Source organism: Pinus tabuliformis, chromosome 1_2, assembly GCF_031772625.1.
Source record: "Pinus tabuliformis cultivar Carrire ecotype Pingquan chromosome 1_2, CPIR1, whole genome shotgun sequence".
NCBI lineage: Eukaryota > Viridiplantae > Streptophyta > Pinopsida > Pinales > Pinaceae > Pinus > Pinus tabuliformis.
This window is the reverse complement of record NC_142298.1, coordinates 362,830,359-362,848,344: the sequence shown is the minus strand read 5'-3', so window position 1 is coordinate 362,848,344 and position 17,986 is coordinate 362,830,359. Positions and strand designations below refer to the sequence as shown.

At 37.1% G+C, this 17,986-nt stretch overlaps 1 protein-coding gene across 1 annotated transcript in view; it reads right to left on the bottom strand.

The window, feature by feature from the left end:
- The window catches only part of ISPD (Nucleotide-diphospho-sugar transferases superfamily protein), a 418,080-nt gene that overhangs the window by 34,453 nt on the left and 365,641 nt on the right, over positions 1-17,986 (bottom strand). The window contains exon 10 of the mRNA XM_089393569.1: positions 10,352-10,398. Within this exon, the coding sequence (XP_089249695.1) occupies positions 10,352-10,398 (47 nt within the window). The remainder of the gene's footprint in view (positions 1-10,351; positions 10,399-17,986) is intronic.

The following is a 17,986-nucleotide window of genomic DNA, read 5'->3' as shown; positions in this document are numbered from 1 at the left end:
TTTAATTTCAATGAAAAAAAGATATTGTAGTCCACTAATTATCCACCAAAATAGATAAATTACCAGTGAAGGTTTTGGCATTAACCCTTAGTTTCCTATTGATTGATGTGGCTATCAACGAATTTTATTTGTAAAATATGAAAATGATGTATGTGAAGACAAAGTCCATGCTACAGAGCAGCATTTAAATAGTTTTTTATATGACCTACCTATCAAATCAATTTAGATTAATAATTATATGTCTTGCAGGCTTTTGAATGCTTTTTGATTCTGGAGTATATTATATATTAGTGTTGTTAGTAACCATTCATTCATATCTTTTTAGTCTAGTGCAAAAGGAACCTGAAAGTTCGTACTCTGTATGGATTTACTTGCATTTGATGGGGCAATGGGTAGATGGAATTGCATTAAGAACGAACGTGTAAGATGAGCAGGAAATGAGATGCTGCGATGTCATTATTTATTGTCAGTACAAAAACAAGAGTAAATTTAAAGAACTTAAAAAAAATATTGGCTGGTTTTTAAAAATATTACCCTTCTTTTGAAATATAGAAATTTAATCTAACCTTCGTGATTAAGTGATTTTGATATTTTAAATTTGTTTTGAAGCACAATTTTTTTAGCTCTTTTGGGACAGGTTCAATTTTGAATGTTCATATAGAGTACACAATATATATATATATATAATCTTGGTAGGACTACATCTTCAACATGTCCAATATATCACCTCAATCGGGGCAGGGAATTGAACCGGTGACTTCACATCACGGAGTGCCTTAACAAAGCACCCGATCACCATCTATCCAAGACCCCGTGGACCACAATTTATATATATTAAAAAGATGATATAGATTTTAAAATTTAAATTTTGTTAGAATTTAGAAACTACAACATTACATGATATAAATTTAATTATACAACTAATTACTACTTAGTACTTATTAGTACTACATCAATGATGATCACATAACAGAAATAAAAAAAATTAGAATTATAAACTACAGTTTTCTCATCAAGTCATTAATAACAAAATGTATTATATGAATATTGAGTCACTGCTACTATAGGTGGGATTGCCAATGGAAAATAGAAAATAAGGTAGATATTAGAACTATAAATGGAAGAATCTCCTAGCTCATGATTGTCAGTGGTCCTCCTCCATGTCAGAATCCTCAAAATCAGTGTCACTGCCACTACTTTCTCTTCCATCCTCCTCCTCTATATCCAATCCAGTCTGTGAATTTGCTGGTGTCGAGGAAAATCCATCAAGAGGATCACCATCATCAAAAGTCACTGACTCTAGCACTAGTTCATTAAGATTCAAGTTGGCTAATTCCAACTCATCGCTGTTGTCCAACCCCATATCATTAGGAAACACATCACTTTTGCAGAGAACACGTCCTAAAATCAGGGCACAATCAAGGCATGTATCGGACATGTGTTTGGCATGTGTCCTGTGCATAGGACATGTGTCCTAATGTATTTGTGTCCAAAACAACAAATACAGATGCGCAAGCCCATAAAAGCATGTCCTATCACAACCAAACTCTATTACCTTCCTCCATCAGATGCTATTAATCTTTGGAAGAACAAAATCATCCATCTCATTGTTAGGACTCGAAAAATAATTATTACCTTTACAAGACCCTTCTCAGCCTTATGTTCCTATGTTGTTTAGTTGTATAAACTCCAACACAAGTATTAAATTTCATAAAGGTCATGGTTGTAAGCTTATACATTGTCAAACTTCGTTTTGTTTTCATTCTCATCTCTCACGGATGTCTTTGACTATTTTGAAAAAGATCAAAAACTGGTTTTATGTCCTCGTACATGAGTAAGGATTTCTGCGTTCTAACAATATAGTAATGCAGGAGCTTCAAAACTGCATTATGGTTGATGAAACAACTATGTTGTGTGTTGACTGTGGAAATCAATGATCTACTTGAGAGAGAAGATGCCAAAATGAAACACGGGAAAATATCAGAATAAGAAACAACAGACTCAGAGGAACATTGGTTGTATTCATCCTCCATTGCTTTTCTTTTATCAAACTTTCTTATAATTTCATATTCTATCAAAATCAAGTGAAATTGAGACATTAAATACCTTCTGGAAACTAGTAGAGAAACAACATGTTCACGATGCATTGGCTAATTTTTTTTGCATGTGCCATCCCATTTAATGTGTCCAGAAATCAGTACTATTTGAGTACCCTTAGAACAACAATTAAGTTTGGGGAGAGGTATGTGCCTATGGGTTACGAGGTTTTGATGACTACTTTATTGATGAAGTCAAAGGGAAGGTTGATAACCAAATTGGTTGAAACAAATATGTTGCACGATTTCAAGCAATGGTTATTCAGATGTGTGAAATAAACCATTAATTAATGTGCTCATTTAGTGCCACTCAAGATGCATTGTTCTTGAAGGTAACTGATAAAATGGACCTCAATAAGACTTTAGAATTCGTTTCCAAAATTTTGGACGATGAAACTGTTGAAATCTAGGAAGAAAATGTGGTCCAAGTCATTGTTATTTAGTTTAAACAATTATAAAAAAAATAACTTGTCTCTTCATTTGAATTTAATGACAAATTTTCTCGGACCTTTTGGAGCATCTAAATTTTCTTAAATTTTATCTTTGACGAATGTGAACTTAACTTAAAGCCAAATGACCTAGCCTAAAGGTAAAATGTAATCCCTGCAGGCAAAATTTTAACATAACACTTAAGGGTGAAAGCTACAAAACATCGAGGTTAGAATATAATGGTATCTCACCAAAACATGCAAAAGAGAGAATACAGACAAATCGTCAATCCTAAATCCAACTCTATGGCACTTGGCAATCAAGAGACGTGATCATGAAAATAACTAGATTAAAGAAAATTGTTAAGTTACGATGCTTTCATGGTGAAGATAATGGTGTTGGATCACGACTATGATACCACAAATCCTACAGCCTACAACTTGGTCATACATCTGCCCTGGTGCATTTAGTATTTAGGGATGACTTTTGGCTTTGGTTTGTCACAAATACCTATGCAGGATTGGTATTTGCAGCATCTTTAGAACAAGCTCCACATTGGCAACACAAGGATCTCTTATTTGTTGGGAAACTCACAATTGTTGGGCACATTCTGCAAGCCTCTTAGGTCTATTATTTTCTTACTGGAATTCTTGGCCAAGCCCAGTTTTGGAGGCTTGAGTAGATCCTTTTTCCTAGTCGTGGTCCATAATTAGTGGCAAGCAGGCCTTCCTTTGGTGCCATGAGTGCGTGTACGATGCCAAGGATGGGGTTTTTTGGTATGACTGATATAGTTACCTAGAACAATATTCTTGCAAGCATGTGGGTGGTTGGGTGCATAGAGGGATCCGCTCCATGACTAGTTTTGTTTCTATATTGGTTGATGATTCCCTAGCACTCCAATAGAGTTTGTGGGACACATGGTTTATGTGATATTATCTCCTTTCTTGTTCGTGTCAGGTGTCAAGATCATTCATCTTTAGGAGGATGTGGTCAACTTTGAAATTGGTCGCAGGTTTGGTTTGTTGGAATTAGTAGCGCAGAAAGACAAGTTGGAATTGATCTCGAACCCCCATTTGGAGTTGGAGACCACAGGGTTTGTGTCTTGGAGCATCCTTGCTTCCAGGCATTCAGGTTGAGTAGAAAGGGAATTTTCTTCTAGGGAGACCTCTTTGGTCCACAACTACGTTGGAGTTTTCTCTAGAGGCCCTCCAAATTTGAGGCAAATCCGATGGTGGGATCTCAAGATATTGCAAGCCCTAGCTCGAGGACCGTTTCTTGCCCTAGGTTTCCTTTGGCTAGTGACCTCATTGGGATTATTGCATCAAATTCAAAGAAAATTTCTCCTTTAATCCCTTTCTCCCCCTCAATTAGGTTAAACACACCCTTGGTTGATAAATTTTATCCCCTTGACTTGATTCTGGGTCCACTTGGTCTCGTGTGGTCCCACAACTTATTGAAGCCAATTTCACAAAGACCACTTGGAATCCAAGTTTCCACAAGGATTTTAGGAGCTAAGAGTCTCCTTGACAAGTCATATACTCAAACCCTAGCTCTTAGAATTCTCTTAAGCCCTTCTTAGAGAGCCTTTCATCTTGCTTTCAAAGCAAGCAAGCCATGCATCTAAGCCTCTCTTGAGAATAGGCTTCTAGGATCACCCCTCATCCTATCATCGATCCATTCATTTTTGTGATCCTTATCATAACGAGTCTCCTCCCATCGGTGAAAGTTCGTAAAGAGTAGGGATCTTTAGCCGAGGTGACAGTGGGTTATCACTCCATTGTTGCCCTTGACCTAGTAGTAGCCCTTCAAGGAGCCCTGCTAGTTTGAGCGGTAACATTTTGGCATCGTTGTTGGGTACACGAAATGTGTGTTTTTTCCCCATATGACACATTGACATATCATTATTGGCGACTCCATTGGAAGAATGAAGCCCTAGTTCTTCATTGAACTTTAAGGTTGATGCTTGTAAGGTGAAGCAAACATTTTTCTAGGCATCTTTAAAATCACCCTGGCGACTCCTACAAAATTTACATGTATACTCGAAGTAGGGTGTCTTTCTTTGATGATTTTCCCGCTTTGGACATCGCTAGCATCCCTGGGCACCCCAATCATGTCACAAGAAGCATGGTATGTGGGGTACCCATGTTTGATGGTGACCTAAGCTCCGCAATTGACCATGTGGAAAGATTTAATGCACATACTCCAAAGGAGAAAGTGATCCACCAAGATGTCCTTATGTTGTTATTCTTTAGTTCTCTCTATGGTCATAACTCATGGTTTCAAAATCACGAACTTAGGAGCATCTCATCTATTGAGGAGTTCATTGATGGCTTTCTTAGGCATTTTCAAGTATGCCCCGCATTGAGCATTCAAGAGGAAAGCCTCATCGAGCATCATCAAGACCTTGAGAATCTAAGTGATGAATGGGAAGATGAGTCCTCCTTGGGTCCACATGATGAAAATAATGATTTTGAGAACACGTGTTGGGAAGGATGAGTCCATGGAAAGTGAAGTTGAGACTAACCTTACCTTTCTCAAGGATATTACTCTTGATGAATCTCCTTTTGAGAACCTTGAAGAAGGTGACCCCATTAGCCCCTTGGAAGATGACATTGAAGATTACTTCCACATTGAAAAGGAGAAATGGGAAATTGTTGGTCCTCAATTTGATTGTGCTCCCATTTATGACACTGACAAGGAAGATGAGGTTGAAAATGGTCTCCCCTTTCTCTCAGGCATTATTTATGATGTCATATTCATCGATACCCTTGAGAAGAAGGGTCATTATTTTCCCTTACATGAAAAGGATGATTTTGAGGAGGAAAAACCTGTCGAATATAATACTTCACCCTCCCCTTTGCCTTATCCTTTTGTTCATTGTTGACCCTGCCGCCTACCCCTACCTACAAGTTAGTGAGAAAAGCCTTCAACCCAACAAGGTGTGGTTGGTGGCAAGGAAATCAAAGAAGGGGTTGTCACACTAATCCCAACTCTCTCCGTTTGAGCTATCTCTTAGGTTAGCTAAGGGGGGTGGTCCCTAATAAAAAGTTAAGTTAAAAGATGTGAGTTTCTAGGAGAGTGTTATAGTGAAAATGGATTACTTTCAAGGATTTTTGAACAAATATGAAGTGAGCAACTTGAAATAACAATGCCAATCATTAATATGACAAAAACCATAAAACCAGTGCCTTATAAGGAATTTGCTCAACAATTTAAAGATATATTTCTCAAGGTAAAATGAAATGCTCTCAAAAGAGAAAGCAAAGTAACCCTAAAATGTAAACAAAAATTGTTAACACAAGATATGTAAGATACAAAATGTTTTTTTAAAAAGAGATTTAAATTTAGAAGTGCTCGGCTTGTGTACAAGCTATGTGCCAAAACCCCTGTAAAACAACTTTGTAAGATAAAACTATGAAGACTCAAAGAACAAATGAGAGCTCCTTTAAGAATGTATCAAGAGCGGGTTGGTCTCTCCAAAGACTTCCCCTCACACTTGATTCTGTGATCCCAACAAAATGTTCCCTCTACAAACTTCAATCAAGAATTAGTTCCATATAGATTTAGCAATAAACAATGATAAGAAACTCTAGAGATTTATTTAAAACCAACTAGAGCGTTCTATACCTAGAGCATACTTCTAAATCAAATGTCAATGCAAGATAGCTCAACATTAACAAATTTACTAGAGCATATGGACACAAATTAGATCAAAGCATGAGTAAAAGGAATTGTACCAATGATCAACAATTCGTCACACTCCCAAAGGAGGAACACCTCATGAATGAAACCCCAAAGTCTTTATTGATATTTCTAGAAGTGTACAAGGCAGCAGCGCTTCCGCAAGCACAATAGTTGATAACAATATTATACAAATGAGAGCTCAAGGCTCTATTATATAGAACTATGGGAGCCAATCCCAATGTAGAAGTGATTAAACAAGTGGCATGAGATGACAATCCCAAAGAGAAATTCGAATTTGTTGAATGGAGCTCCAATGCCAAAGGTAAAAATCGAATTCTGGCAAGTGGACATCATTTTCTTCTTCCCTTATGTGCCAAATTCGAATTTTATGATGGAATGGCAAGTGTATATGGGTGGTAACCCATGTGGGGACAATTTCCCACAAACATATCCACCAAATATTCTCCCAAATCCTCCCAAATATGCATTAACTTCACAAATTCGAATTTTCAAGTAAACAACTTTCTCATTTAATGCCAGAAATTTGATTTTATTTGAGCACATGTCCTTTCTTTGATTTTAGGAGTCCACATCACCTTGGGACTTCACTTTAACTCCCCCATAATTTTCCACCTCATTTCCACAACATTTAGCATGTGAGGATATTTATTTTTCTCCATTTATTTAATTTCTGGCTTAATTAATTGCCAGATTTCCCACTAAACTTAGGAAAAGTGGGTTTTGATGGTTAAAAACACATTTTTAACCCCTCAAAGTGTGTCATAGTAGAAATTTGAGGGTGAGAGGTGCAAATTTCATTACTCATACCCCATACAACTTCTCTAGACATCACTTATTACATTACAAGTACAATTTTTATTGCAATTTCCGCAGTGCGAAAAATCTAAAAAATTAAAAAATGACTACCTAGACCTAACCAAATTCCACGATTTTTTTTTGTGATCTAGTATGGTAATATATATCAACTCTAGACACTAAGATGTGTTAGGAGCTCAACCTTCAAACTGTCACCCCGACTTTGGGGTAAAAAGTGAGTGAAAAAACCCAGACAATTATTTGCCTTCGAAAAAGAATGAATAATTAACTAGATAATAAAAACACTCCAAGGAGTACTCGTTTTTTGATCGATTCCCAACATCCTAGGCCTGTTACATACTCAAAACTCATCATTACTAATATCACTTATTACAATTCCCTGCAAGGTGTGGAATCTGGGTACAAGAAAGATGATGAAAAAATAGAAGTAGAGTTAAAAAATTGTGTTGACTAATGATATTTGATGGTGCAAGTGTCCTCTAGATCATCTTTGGGCATGGAGTCTTCATATAATCATCAGGTGCCACTCCAGTGGTCAACAATTCATCATTTCAAGTCTTCCACAAGTGATTCCCTCAGCCCTTTTCAAATGATCCCGAGTGACCATGAGCCCTTTCCCCCTTCTAAGTTCTAAGTATGATGTCAAGGAAGAACCCCTCATTGACTATACTTTCTCTCATTTGACACCCCCTAAAGATCATGATCAGTTTATAACAATGTTTTAAAACTCCGACTCGGCCGAGGGTCAGTGCAGCAATTCACAGTGGCAGTGCTAGCAGTAGCACAGATGCAGCGCTTGAGAGGGAGTTGTAGTACGGATGCAATGTTGACAGTGACAGTGTCAGCAGCAGTACAATTGCAGTAGCAACACAGTAGTTGGTGGACAGCACGTCAGACATCAGCAGCACAAAAGACAATGCTTCAGAGTCAGAGCAGTATGCAGCAGCATATATTGCTAGAGCACATTCCTCGCTAAGAGGGGGTGTTGATTTGGGGTAGCATCAGATGTGCTCTAGGCCTCAAACTTTGCAGCGAAGCTTGGGCACATGTATTCCAAAGAACCCAGAAAGCGTTTTCGGAAATTCCACCCAAAAACGATTTTATTAAAATAATTAATATTTTTTAATGGGACCCTAAATCTAAAATTAGGAAATTAAAAATATTAGTGGGTATTAATCTAATTACGGGTGCAACTTCTAAAAGAATACGGAAATCAAACAAAAATGATATGAGCCTTTGATTAGGAGTTAATCTAGGCCATTGGTTGTCCAACAGAAAGATATAAGAAGAGGCTTGAGGGTCATTTGGAAAATACACAGAGAGATCAAGAGATCAAATTTCTGAAGTGAGAAGGTCTCAGGACGAAATTTTGATCGAGGAGATTTCTTGCAGAGAGGTGCAGTGAATATCTGGAAGAAGAAGTTTTCCTCAGTCAGAGAGTACAAGGCAGAGAGAGGGAAGAACGATGTCCAGAGAGAGGTAGACGTTGGCCCACGCAGCGCTGATGCAGTGGCTGCGCAGACCTTAGAGGGAGATTGAATTCCTATTGTGGAAATCGAGTTTCAATAGCCATGAGCCGAGGTGTGAGACCGGGAGGCTGAGATTCGGATTTTCCAACCAGCAGAGGGTCCAAAGGAGCAGTGTGATACCCAGCAGCGTGACACAGGAACTGCGTAGGAGTGACACAGTTCTGCGCACAGGGTACGCACAGGGTATGCGAAGCTCCAGTTTAGCGTGATCAGACTTAGATCCTCACAGTGTTAGGCTGAGATCATTTCACCATTCATTTTGTCCAGTCCCTCTCTGTATCGGATTTCTAGTTGAGCATCCAAGAATTGTGCTCAAATTTTCTCCTACATAATAATAAAACCCTCAAATCTGTTGCATCGGTTTTCCCGCATTGGGTTTTTCCGAGGACATTTGTCCAAAAATAATGGTGTCAATTGTGTTGTATTTTTTTCTTGCTTAGTCTCTTGTTTCCGCATAATATTTAATTAAGTGAAGGTTGCATTGTATGTATTACGATATTTTCCGTAGGAAACTACAAGTAATTTGTTTAAAGGAATTTAACAAATAGGAGTAATATCATCAGTTGTTGCAGTAGGAATTCCAGTTCTGGAATTTTCACATTTGGAACTGGAATGAGAAGATCTACAAGATGGGATGCTGAGAAGTGGCTTTGAGTGGTCAAATAGAGTATGGTGGCCAATTTAATATTTTCCCACATTAAAAAGAATATTTTAATTGAAATAAAAAGAGGGAAAAGTGCTCCATGATTAAAAGAATAATAAAATAGAAGCTTCTAGAGTGGCCCATCAGATTTATAAAAAAAAAGAGGAGGAGGCCATGAAGGGACATCTTGGATTTGATATTTCTTCTTGTATGAGAGGTTGAGAACCCAGTTCTCTACTCTATTGGTAACCCTAGGACGAAAACCCTCGGGTGATTCAGTGAGATTGGGCGAGTACCCATCTCCCCTTGGTGAATTCATCTAAAATTCATAGGAGGGCTCAACAGTGACATTTCAGTTCAGTTTTGGAAGGCCAACATACAATTGGAGCAGATTCTTGAGGTCAATTTTCCATCTCAGTTATTTTATTGTATCGGCATGTAAACTCCAGTTCTATTATAATAAAAGTTGATATTATTTCTGCTTATCATGTTATTAAATTGCATGCACTCTATTTTTTCTATTTTACATGGAAATTTTTTGTTAATTGAATGGTTATTTTATGGAGAAATTTTGGTTGAACTAGATTTCTGCAAAATTAGCAAAATATCCCGTTTGGGATATTACAAATCATGTATGTACATTGTAAACACATGAAAGTTTTCCTTAGACAACAATGGAAGGATTGCAACTATTGAATACTATGATTCATATACTAAAAAGTCTACACCTAGGACCCCTCAACTTTAGATAAAGAGTGTCTCACCTGTTCATATGATCATATCTAGCGTTTACTAGTTAAATGCAACTAATTTATGTACGTTTAAGTTGTTGATATTACAAAATAAATTCAAAGAAAACATGCAATATTGCTCTAACCATTGTAAACGGATACAAGAGTCTACTAGAAACCTTGTTACTTTTAGTAAAAGGGTAAAACCAGTAATTATATTTTTTAATAACTGAATAAAAGCTAATGTCTGTTGATACTTTGTAATTAGGATTCCATGTAAAATGATTGTTAAGCCCATGGGGTTAATAGACTATTTTATCTTTTAAGTGCTTAAAATTGCATCAACAATGGATATAAAGGAGATTGTACATTGTACAAAATAAGAAAAAAAATTCCACTCACCTATACACAACCTCAAATCCTTTCCTAAGCAAGCTTGGTTTAATAACCTGCACATGGTGATAATCAGAAGTTGTTTTAATAATTAAAAAGGAAGTTATTTTAATAATTTATCATCGTTGTCATATTGTTTATTGTTGATTTTGAATGAAAACAAACTTTGATAAGAGATCTTTTTTTCACATTTGAACAAAATAGAATAAGATATTAAATCACCTCATATATTGAAAACCATATTCATTGGGTTGGGAAGAATATAAATGGCGAACACATATACAACATAAACACGTTTCGACCTTGTAAGCAGAATTCATATCAAACATTTTGAAAGTCACTAAGTGAATTCATGATCCCAATAAAGATGGAAAACTGGACACTCTAATTATGAAAATTAATGCATATAAAAGAGGAATGAACCTAATATAAATTGTAAAAATGACTTAACAGAAATTAAACCACACATGTTCAAAGGGGTTGGATTTATTTGTGAAGAGCATGAAGTTTTTTTACCAATGGGTAAGGTTCAAGTCCTGTGAGGATTGTCTATAGAGCCATGGGCCACCTTGAGGTAGTGATTGAAGTTTGAACACGTGGTTGCACCCAAAGAGATTATATAAAATGCTTTCAGGAGCCATACACACATAAGTGGATCAAAGCCCATCCCCATGTCCTTAGATGTTATCCTCACCACACGGGTTCAAATCCCACGTGTGACATTTTCACTCTTCAAAGCTGATTGTTGGTTGGGGCTCTTCATGACCTAATTGTTGATTGGTGTTGGCAAAGTACCAACAATCTCATCCATACCTACAAGCTGGAGGGTGGGAGTATGGATGCAAAAGAATGCAAACTTTATTGATAAAAAGGGTCGTTTAGAGTAAAGATGGTTTCAATTTTCATTCATCAAGCCTATAAAAAGAGTGGGGATATCTATTTTTATTACAATGTACTCCAGAAAGGAAAATACAAGAAAGGGAGGCAATGAGGCAAGTGGAAGGCCAAGAGTAACTGACATTGAAGTGACAAAATCAGAGCCAATGTTTTGGGGCGTAACTTCTGCATATTAATAGCATTTCTTTAATGTGATATACCATTACTAACTTCTCAACGAGATCTATGGCAAAAAAATGTCGAATATTTGGTTGAAACCCTAAAAAGTGTCATTTAAGGCCTGGAATTGGCCCTAGAAGTGCAGAACTTGAATCTGTCTGAAATTCCTGAACCTGCTCTAATGGTCCGAAGGGTCTAAATGGTGGACTGGATCATTTTGGATCAAGTCATAATAAATGTGCTTTCTCCATAAATGAACAATAAATGGAAATGCTTGTCTTCAATTACAAATGTTCACTCCACTCTTACACACATTCTTATGTGAGATGGGCAACGACTTCCAATGTTTTCCTGACACCATCCCTTATTCCTTCCACATTGACCTGTCAAGGAAAAGAAAACAATATTGTATCCAAAGGACCACTCATTATTCAACTATTCTGTCAATTAGATTTCTTGAACCTGTAGGGCAGAAAGAAACTAGTGAAAAAAATATGAAAATCCTATTAGCTCTCATTAACGAAGAATCTTGTAGAGTTTGTGGTGAGCAAGAATTCATATATCTCCTAATCTCATGATTAACTTAAAATCTAAATAAAAAAAGATGTTAGTATTAGATTTTACATTAGCTATAATAAACTTATTTTTGAAAAGTTAAGAGATCAAAATGGTGCACAACATTACTCATGCAACAACTTTGAATGATCACAAAACACAAATATGCACGTATAGGTAATATTTGTAGCAGTAGAATTGTTTATTAGTCTTGTAGCATTCGTATAAGAAGTCACCCAAAAATTGGAAACAACTTGGTTTTTGAAACGGGTACAAGTTTTGGAAATGACACTATTAAAACTATAGGAAAAACTGAAATGACATACATGCATACACAAGAAATCCAAATGCCATTGATACAACTATTCAAAGACCATATCATTGATAACATAGTCACCACTAGCACCAGCATTTTCATGAGGTTTTGAGGTTTCTTATGTGGACATATGTAAATCTATCTGTCATTCAATTTACATATATTGCACAACTTTTCGGGATGAGGGGAAGAGTGGCATGGGAAGACAAGTTTTAGGAATGGCTAGAAGTTATTCCTAAATGTCTAGGGATGGCCTTTTGACCTAAAAAGGGACAATAAAAAAAAAAAAAAGATTATTCAAAATAATTTAATAAATTTTCAAAACTACCATAAAAACTATTTAGGAATTTATCAATATCATGATACAATTATGTATATGATCAGTAGAGACTTAACTCTCAATTTATTACGCGTTGAGAGGGATCAAATCTCTTGAAATGTAAACCTTTTCTCCTTTTCATTTAAAAAAAAAAATCACCTTAAGGACTTGATATCTCTTAACATATGACAGATTTAGAGTTAAGATAACTCTCTCTCTCTCTCTCTCTCTCTCTCTCTATATATATATATATATATAAAGCAATTAAAGCTAAAATCTCTCTCTCTCTCTCTCTCTCTCTCTCTCTCTCTCTCTCTCGCTATATATATATATATATATATATATATATATATATATATAAAGCAATTGAAGTTAAAAATAATCCTATGGTTAATATTTTTTGATGGTGTGTTGCTTAGTTTGAGGGAGATGTGCAATTCCTTCCATGCTCAACATGGAGTTGACACATCAATTGTGTCAACTCCATGTTGAGCACAAAAGGATGTATACATCTCCCTCATACTAAACTATAGAGTGTATCCTTCAACACAATAAGAATACACACACACAAATATATATAGCCGATATTGATATATTTTAGTTAAGGTGGGCATTGAAATACATTTTTTGTTATTAATATTTTTTTAATGTCATGTGTCAACTCTGTGCTAAGCATGAAAGGAATTACACATCTTCGTCATGTTGAGTTGTTGTCTTTCAGTGCAATAAGAATCTCTCTCTCTCTCCATATATATATATAAAGTTTATATTGATCACGAAAGGAATTACACATCTCCATCATAATAGGTTGTAGAAAATGCCTCTTGGCGCAATAAATACCATATAATTTATTAACGAAAGTGAATGACTACATAGTCCAAAATGGTAGAACGACAAAAAAAGTATATAGTCCAAAGTACAAAAGATCGTGCTCAAGGATCTAATTTACAATTTTTCAACCTTAAGGTTCTCTTGGATTGCATATCCATCCTATTACCTCCTAGGTTCTCACTTTGTGTAAAAATCCCAAATCACAAGTTGTGAGACCCCGACGATGATTTATAGAAGCTACCCACCATCACTTTAATAGCCTTGTCTTTCTCTCTTTAGGCTAGATATTCTCTAGTCAAGGGGGGGTCCCTATAGATAGCTAAGCTCAAGATGTTGAAGACAAAGAGGGGGAGCAAAGGAGCTTAGATAACAATTTAAATTTGAACGTTTTTGCAATTTTTGTGGCGGTTGAAAGGGAATAGTGCTTTTCCTTTACTTTGCTATAGGGTCAAGCATACATCTTTAGAGATCAGTTATTTTGAACCATTAGGGGTTGGTTGCAGCCAAAGACATGCCACAAAAGCCCTAATTAAGTGAACAAAGTTCATGGATCTAAGGAAGTAAAGTGTCTTTATGGGTGATCCTCTTTGCCAAGACAATACAAGAGTGGATTTGCTAAAGACATAAGCAAATGCAACAACTCTCAAGACATTCTATGCATATAATTTTTTATTTAAAACAAAGAGAACAAAGAAGTTAATAATCGGGACTATCATATAACCTCTTCCAATGTAGAAAAATTGCTCCTCTACGGCTCCTTGAGTCGACTTTGACAATCCAATAATCTATGAGTTAGTCGCCAATAGGCACCAAGAACATTTGCCACACATTCAACAAAGATGTGTAACCATTCAATAAGCTTGAATAGCAACACGGCTATTTTATTCCAAAAGCCTTTTGAGTGCTCCCAACCCACACTTACAAATGGAGAGAGAAAACCCTTATATAGGTTTGAGCTCAACTCCTTTGAAAATAAACAATTAATTATTTTCCTAGATCCATTAGTTATCCAAGGAATAACAATAGGAGATTACATTACAAATCTTCTCAACAAACTTCTTATTAAAAGTATAAGAATGTCGTTGAGAACCACTTTTCTCTCCTAGAAAAATAATACAATAATCATTCCCTACAAGGAAAACAATATAATAATGTTCTCATGCAACTAACTCCAATAGACAAGTCAAACAATAGAGAAATGATGGAGCTAGTTAGTAATTATCTCCAAGAATAGGGCAAGAGAGTAGGGCACCTCCTTTAGTTGAGGATTTGACAATATAACAACCTCCTAGAATGATAAATAATGATCTTTATATGTGTTTGTTAAATTGGCAACTAGAGCCAAACTCCATGTGGGTCAGCTTATTTATGGCAGCTGATACTTTTATTGGATCCCTCTCGTCGAGAGGTGTAGGATTGATCTAAAGATCATCCGATTCCGATAAGTATTTATGGAGATATGAATTTATTTAGATTATCGTTTTATTATCTAGCCGACCAGCTCTTACGTAGGCTCAAGAAGCCCAAACGTCATGTCTATTCAACCTTACGCTTTTAGTATAAATAAGAGAGGATTTGAAGTCTTTTAAACACACTCTTCATGTGATCTCCTCCTCTCCACGTCTTGGGTTTTTGGTGATGGAGAGACACACAAGAAGATACATTGGATGATGCCCTAGCTTACACGTTATTCAAGAAGCCCTAACATCTGAACGCAGTCCTGTAATGAAATCACCTAGAGTATGAGAACACATTCTTACGTTGGAGATTATACTCAGTTCACATGCTGTCCATGATGGATTACACACTGTACATGATGAGGAATGCAGACATGGAGACATTCATGCGATGTAATGGGATATGCTGTAACATACGCATATCTATATGCACAACACCTCACTCGCTGACATAAAGACTCTAAGAAACGTAGCATAATGAAGGAGCCGCAGTTATGTATGAAGCCACAGCCAAGAGCCGCAGTCATGGAAACTCAAAGATATTATGCATACATTGTTATGTATACGCAAAGACTGATATCTAACGCAGTCATGGCATACACAATTATGTATACACAGAGATTGACATCTAAAGCAGTCATGGCATTTACATACATGCTGTTATGTAGCCGCAGAGAGACTAATATAATATGTATGTATACACAGTCATAGCACTAACATATACGCTACACAATATTAACGAATGGAAGCCGCAGTAGTTACATGAAGCCCGCAGTTTCAATTAAATATGGAACGCAGGTAATACATGAAGCCTGCAGTTTGAATTAGATATGAAACGCAGGAAATACATGAAGCCCGCAGCTGGTTTATATATGGAACGCAGGTAATACATGAAGCCCGTAGCTGAATTATATATGGAACGCTAATAATACATGAAGCCTGTAGTTTATATATGGAACGCGGGTCATATATGAAGAACACAGTCATGTATGGAACCTGCAAGCCAGTAGTGGTTAGGGTTTGAAGCAGAAGGACTACGTTCTCTGCATAACTATTATAGCATAGAAGATCATTATATATATCTCGACATTCGTCATCTGTAGGGATATGACTTATACTTGGTGATCAATAAGTATATAAGGAATATGATCTCGATGGCTCTAATATGAATGTGCAACATGATGATCTCAGTGAAAGGAATGATGAAGTAAAGATGCAGCATGATAAACAACAGTGGTAGAATGGCATACCTGTAGCAGCTCTTTCACAATGAATAGCAGTAATAGAATGCCATCTGTTAGAACAGCAGCATGATGATGATGTACATTAGTATGGGCAGCATGATGATGGATAAGATCATGGACATGAGCAACGTGATTAGTGCAGTATGGTGCAGTATGAGTGGTACAGCAAGAGAACCAGATGCAGCACGATGATAGGTGAAGGAGTCACCTTGGAGAATCAGTTGAAGCAAAATTTCTTCAACTAATCTCATCGTTATAGGAGATGATCTATGCTCAGATCTAGATAGGTCAAAGTGTTGACTTCTGTTGTAAATGTATTGTCTCTCTCTCTCTCTCTCTCTCTCTGCTAAACTTTGAAGAACATAAAAGTAGAATTGATCAAGGGTTTCCCCACACATTATGGGGTTTGTCCCTGGCTTGCGCCACATCCCGTTTCCTCTTGTCTTGGCTTGTCTTCTGCGATTTACATTTATGTTCTATATGCAATTTAGTTTATGCTGATGTGATTGCTAATATGGAAAAGAAATTAATAAATTGCTCTAGCATAGAACATACCTAAACTTAACATGGAATCAGAGCTGAGGTGAAGACAATACCCAAGCAAGAGTGAAAGAGCATTCACCAAAGACAGTTGGGACAAGACAAAAGGATCAATGGGTTCTGCCCAATTCACTTAGGGTGCAGTCGAAGCAGAGCATGTTATCAGAATGGCGTAGCAGAACTTCTGATGGCATACCTAAAGATCACTTCATTGGGAAGTTCGGATCTAAGGGTGGAAGGAAAGGTAGATGTCTTGGTTATGAGTTCGGCCCTTATGCGAAGGAGTGTCTGAATGACAAAGATGCAGGTCATCAAAGACACAGCGGACTCTTCAAGGAAGCAAGGTACCCCGGGTAAGAAGAATCAAATATTGCTTCTGATAAGATAGAGAAGTGTTATCTTGTATTGGCCCTCTCCTTCAGATTCTTTGGGAATCTAGCATATTGATTGTAGTGCTTCAAGGCACTTCATCGGATAGAAGGGTGCACTCTCTAATTTGATAGAGATGGAAACAATCGTGGGATTACACCTTGAGCCGATGCCACCTATCCCGAAAAGGGAATGGAAGTCAAAGGTTTTGTGGTGGCATTCATCAATGAAAAGGTATGTGTTTGAAAATTGAATTTTTGAAGATGTTTTTGAGTTCAGGGTTGTTTCAAGTTGCAGGAAGTCCACTGGGGACCATGTCCATTGACACAACACTGGAGGTCTGTGAGTCAGATGGTGACAAAGATGCCTGAATTCAAAAAGAGCATGAAGGTACATGTCTGAGATGTATCGAAGGAAAATCTTACAAGGGGACCATTCCCCCTCATGTAGCAGGTCCACAAGTTTGGGACAACCCGAGGGGTTTGAGATTAATGATGAGGAATCTCACATATGCTAGTGAAAGAAAGCCCTCTATGGCTTGAAGCAAAGCACCCCGGGTGTAATATGAGAGGATTGATAGCTGTCAGATGAAGGTGAGATTCACTAAGAGTGAAACCGATCCAAACCATTACCCGAAGGTTGAGGATGATAGACCTCTCATACCGGCACCTATTTCTGGCAGGTGCTGACCCTCTCATTTGTAGAAGAGAGAGGGAGTTGGATTCCGGATGTGAAATGATAAACTGCAATCCTGTGACTACCTCGAGGATCCTGTGACTACTTCGGGTCGGCTGAGACTGATCTGGGATCAGTGGTACATACTCCAAGACTAACTTCGTGTCAGTGCAGTACTGGTCTGGGACCAGTGAGAGTGGTACATACTATGACGCTGACTTCAGGTCGGTTGAGACTGGTCTGGGACCAGTAGTACACTCTCTGAGCCTGCGCTACTGGTCT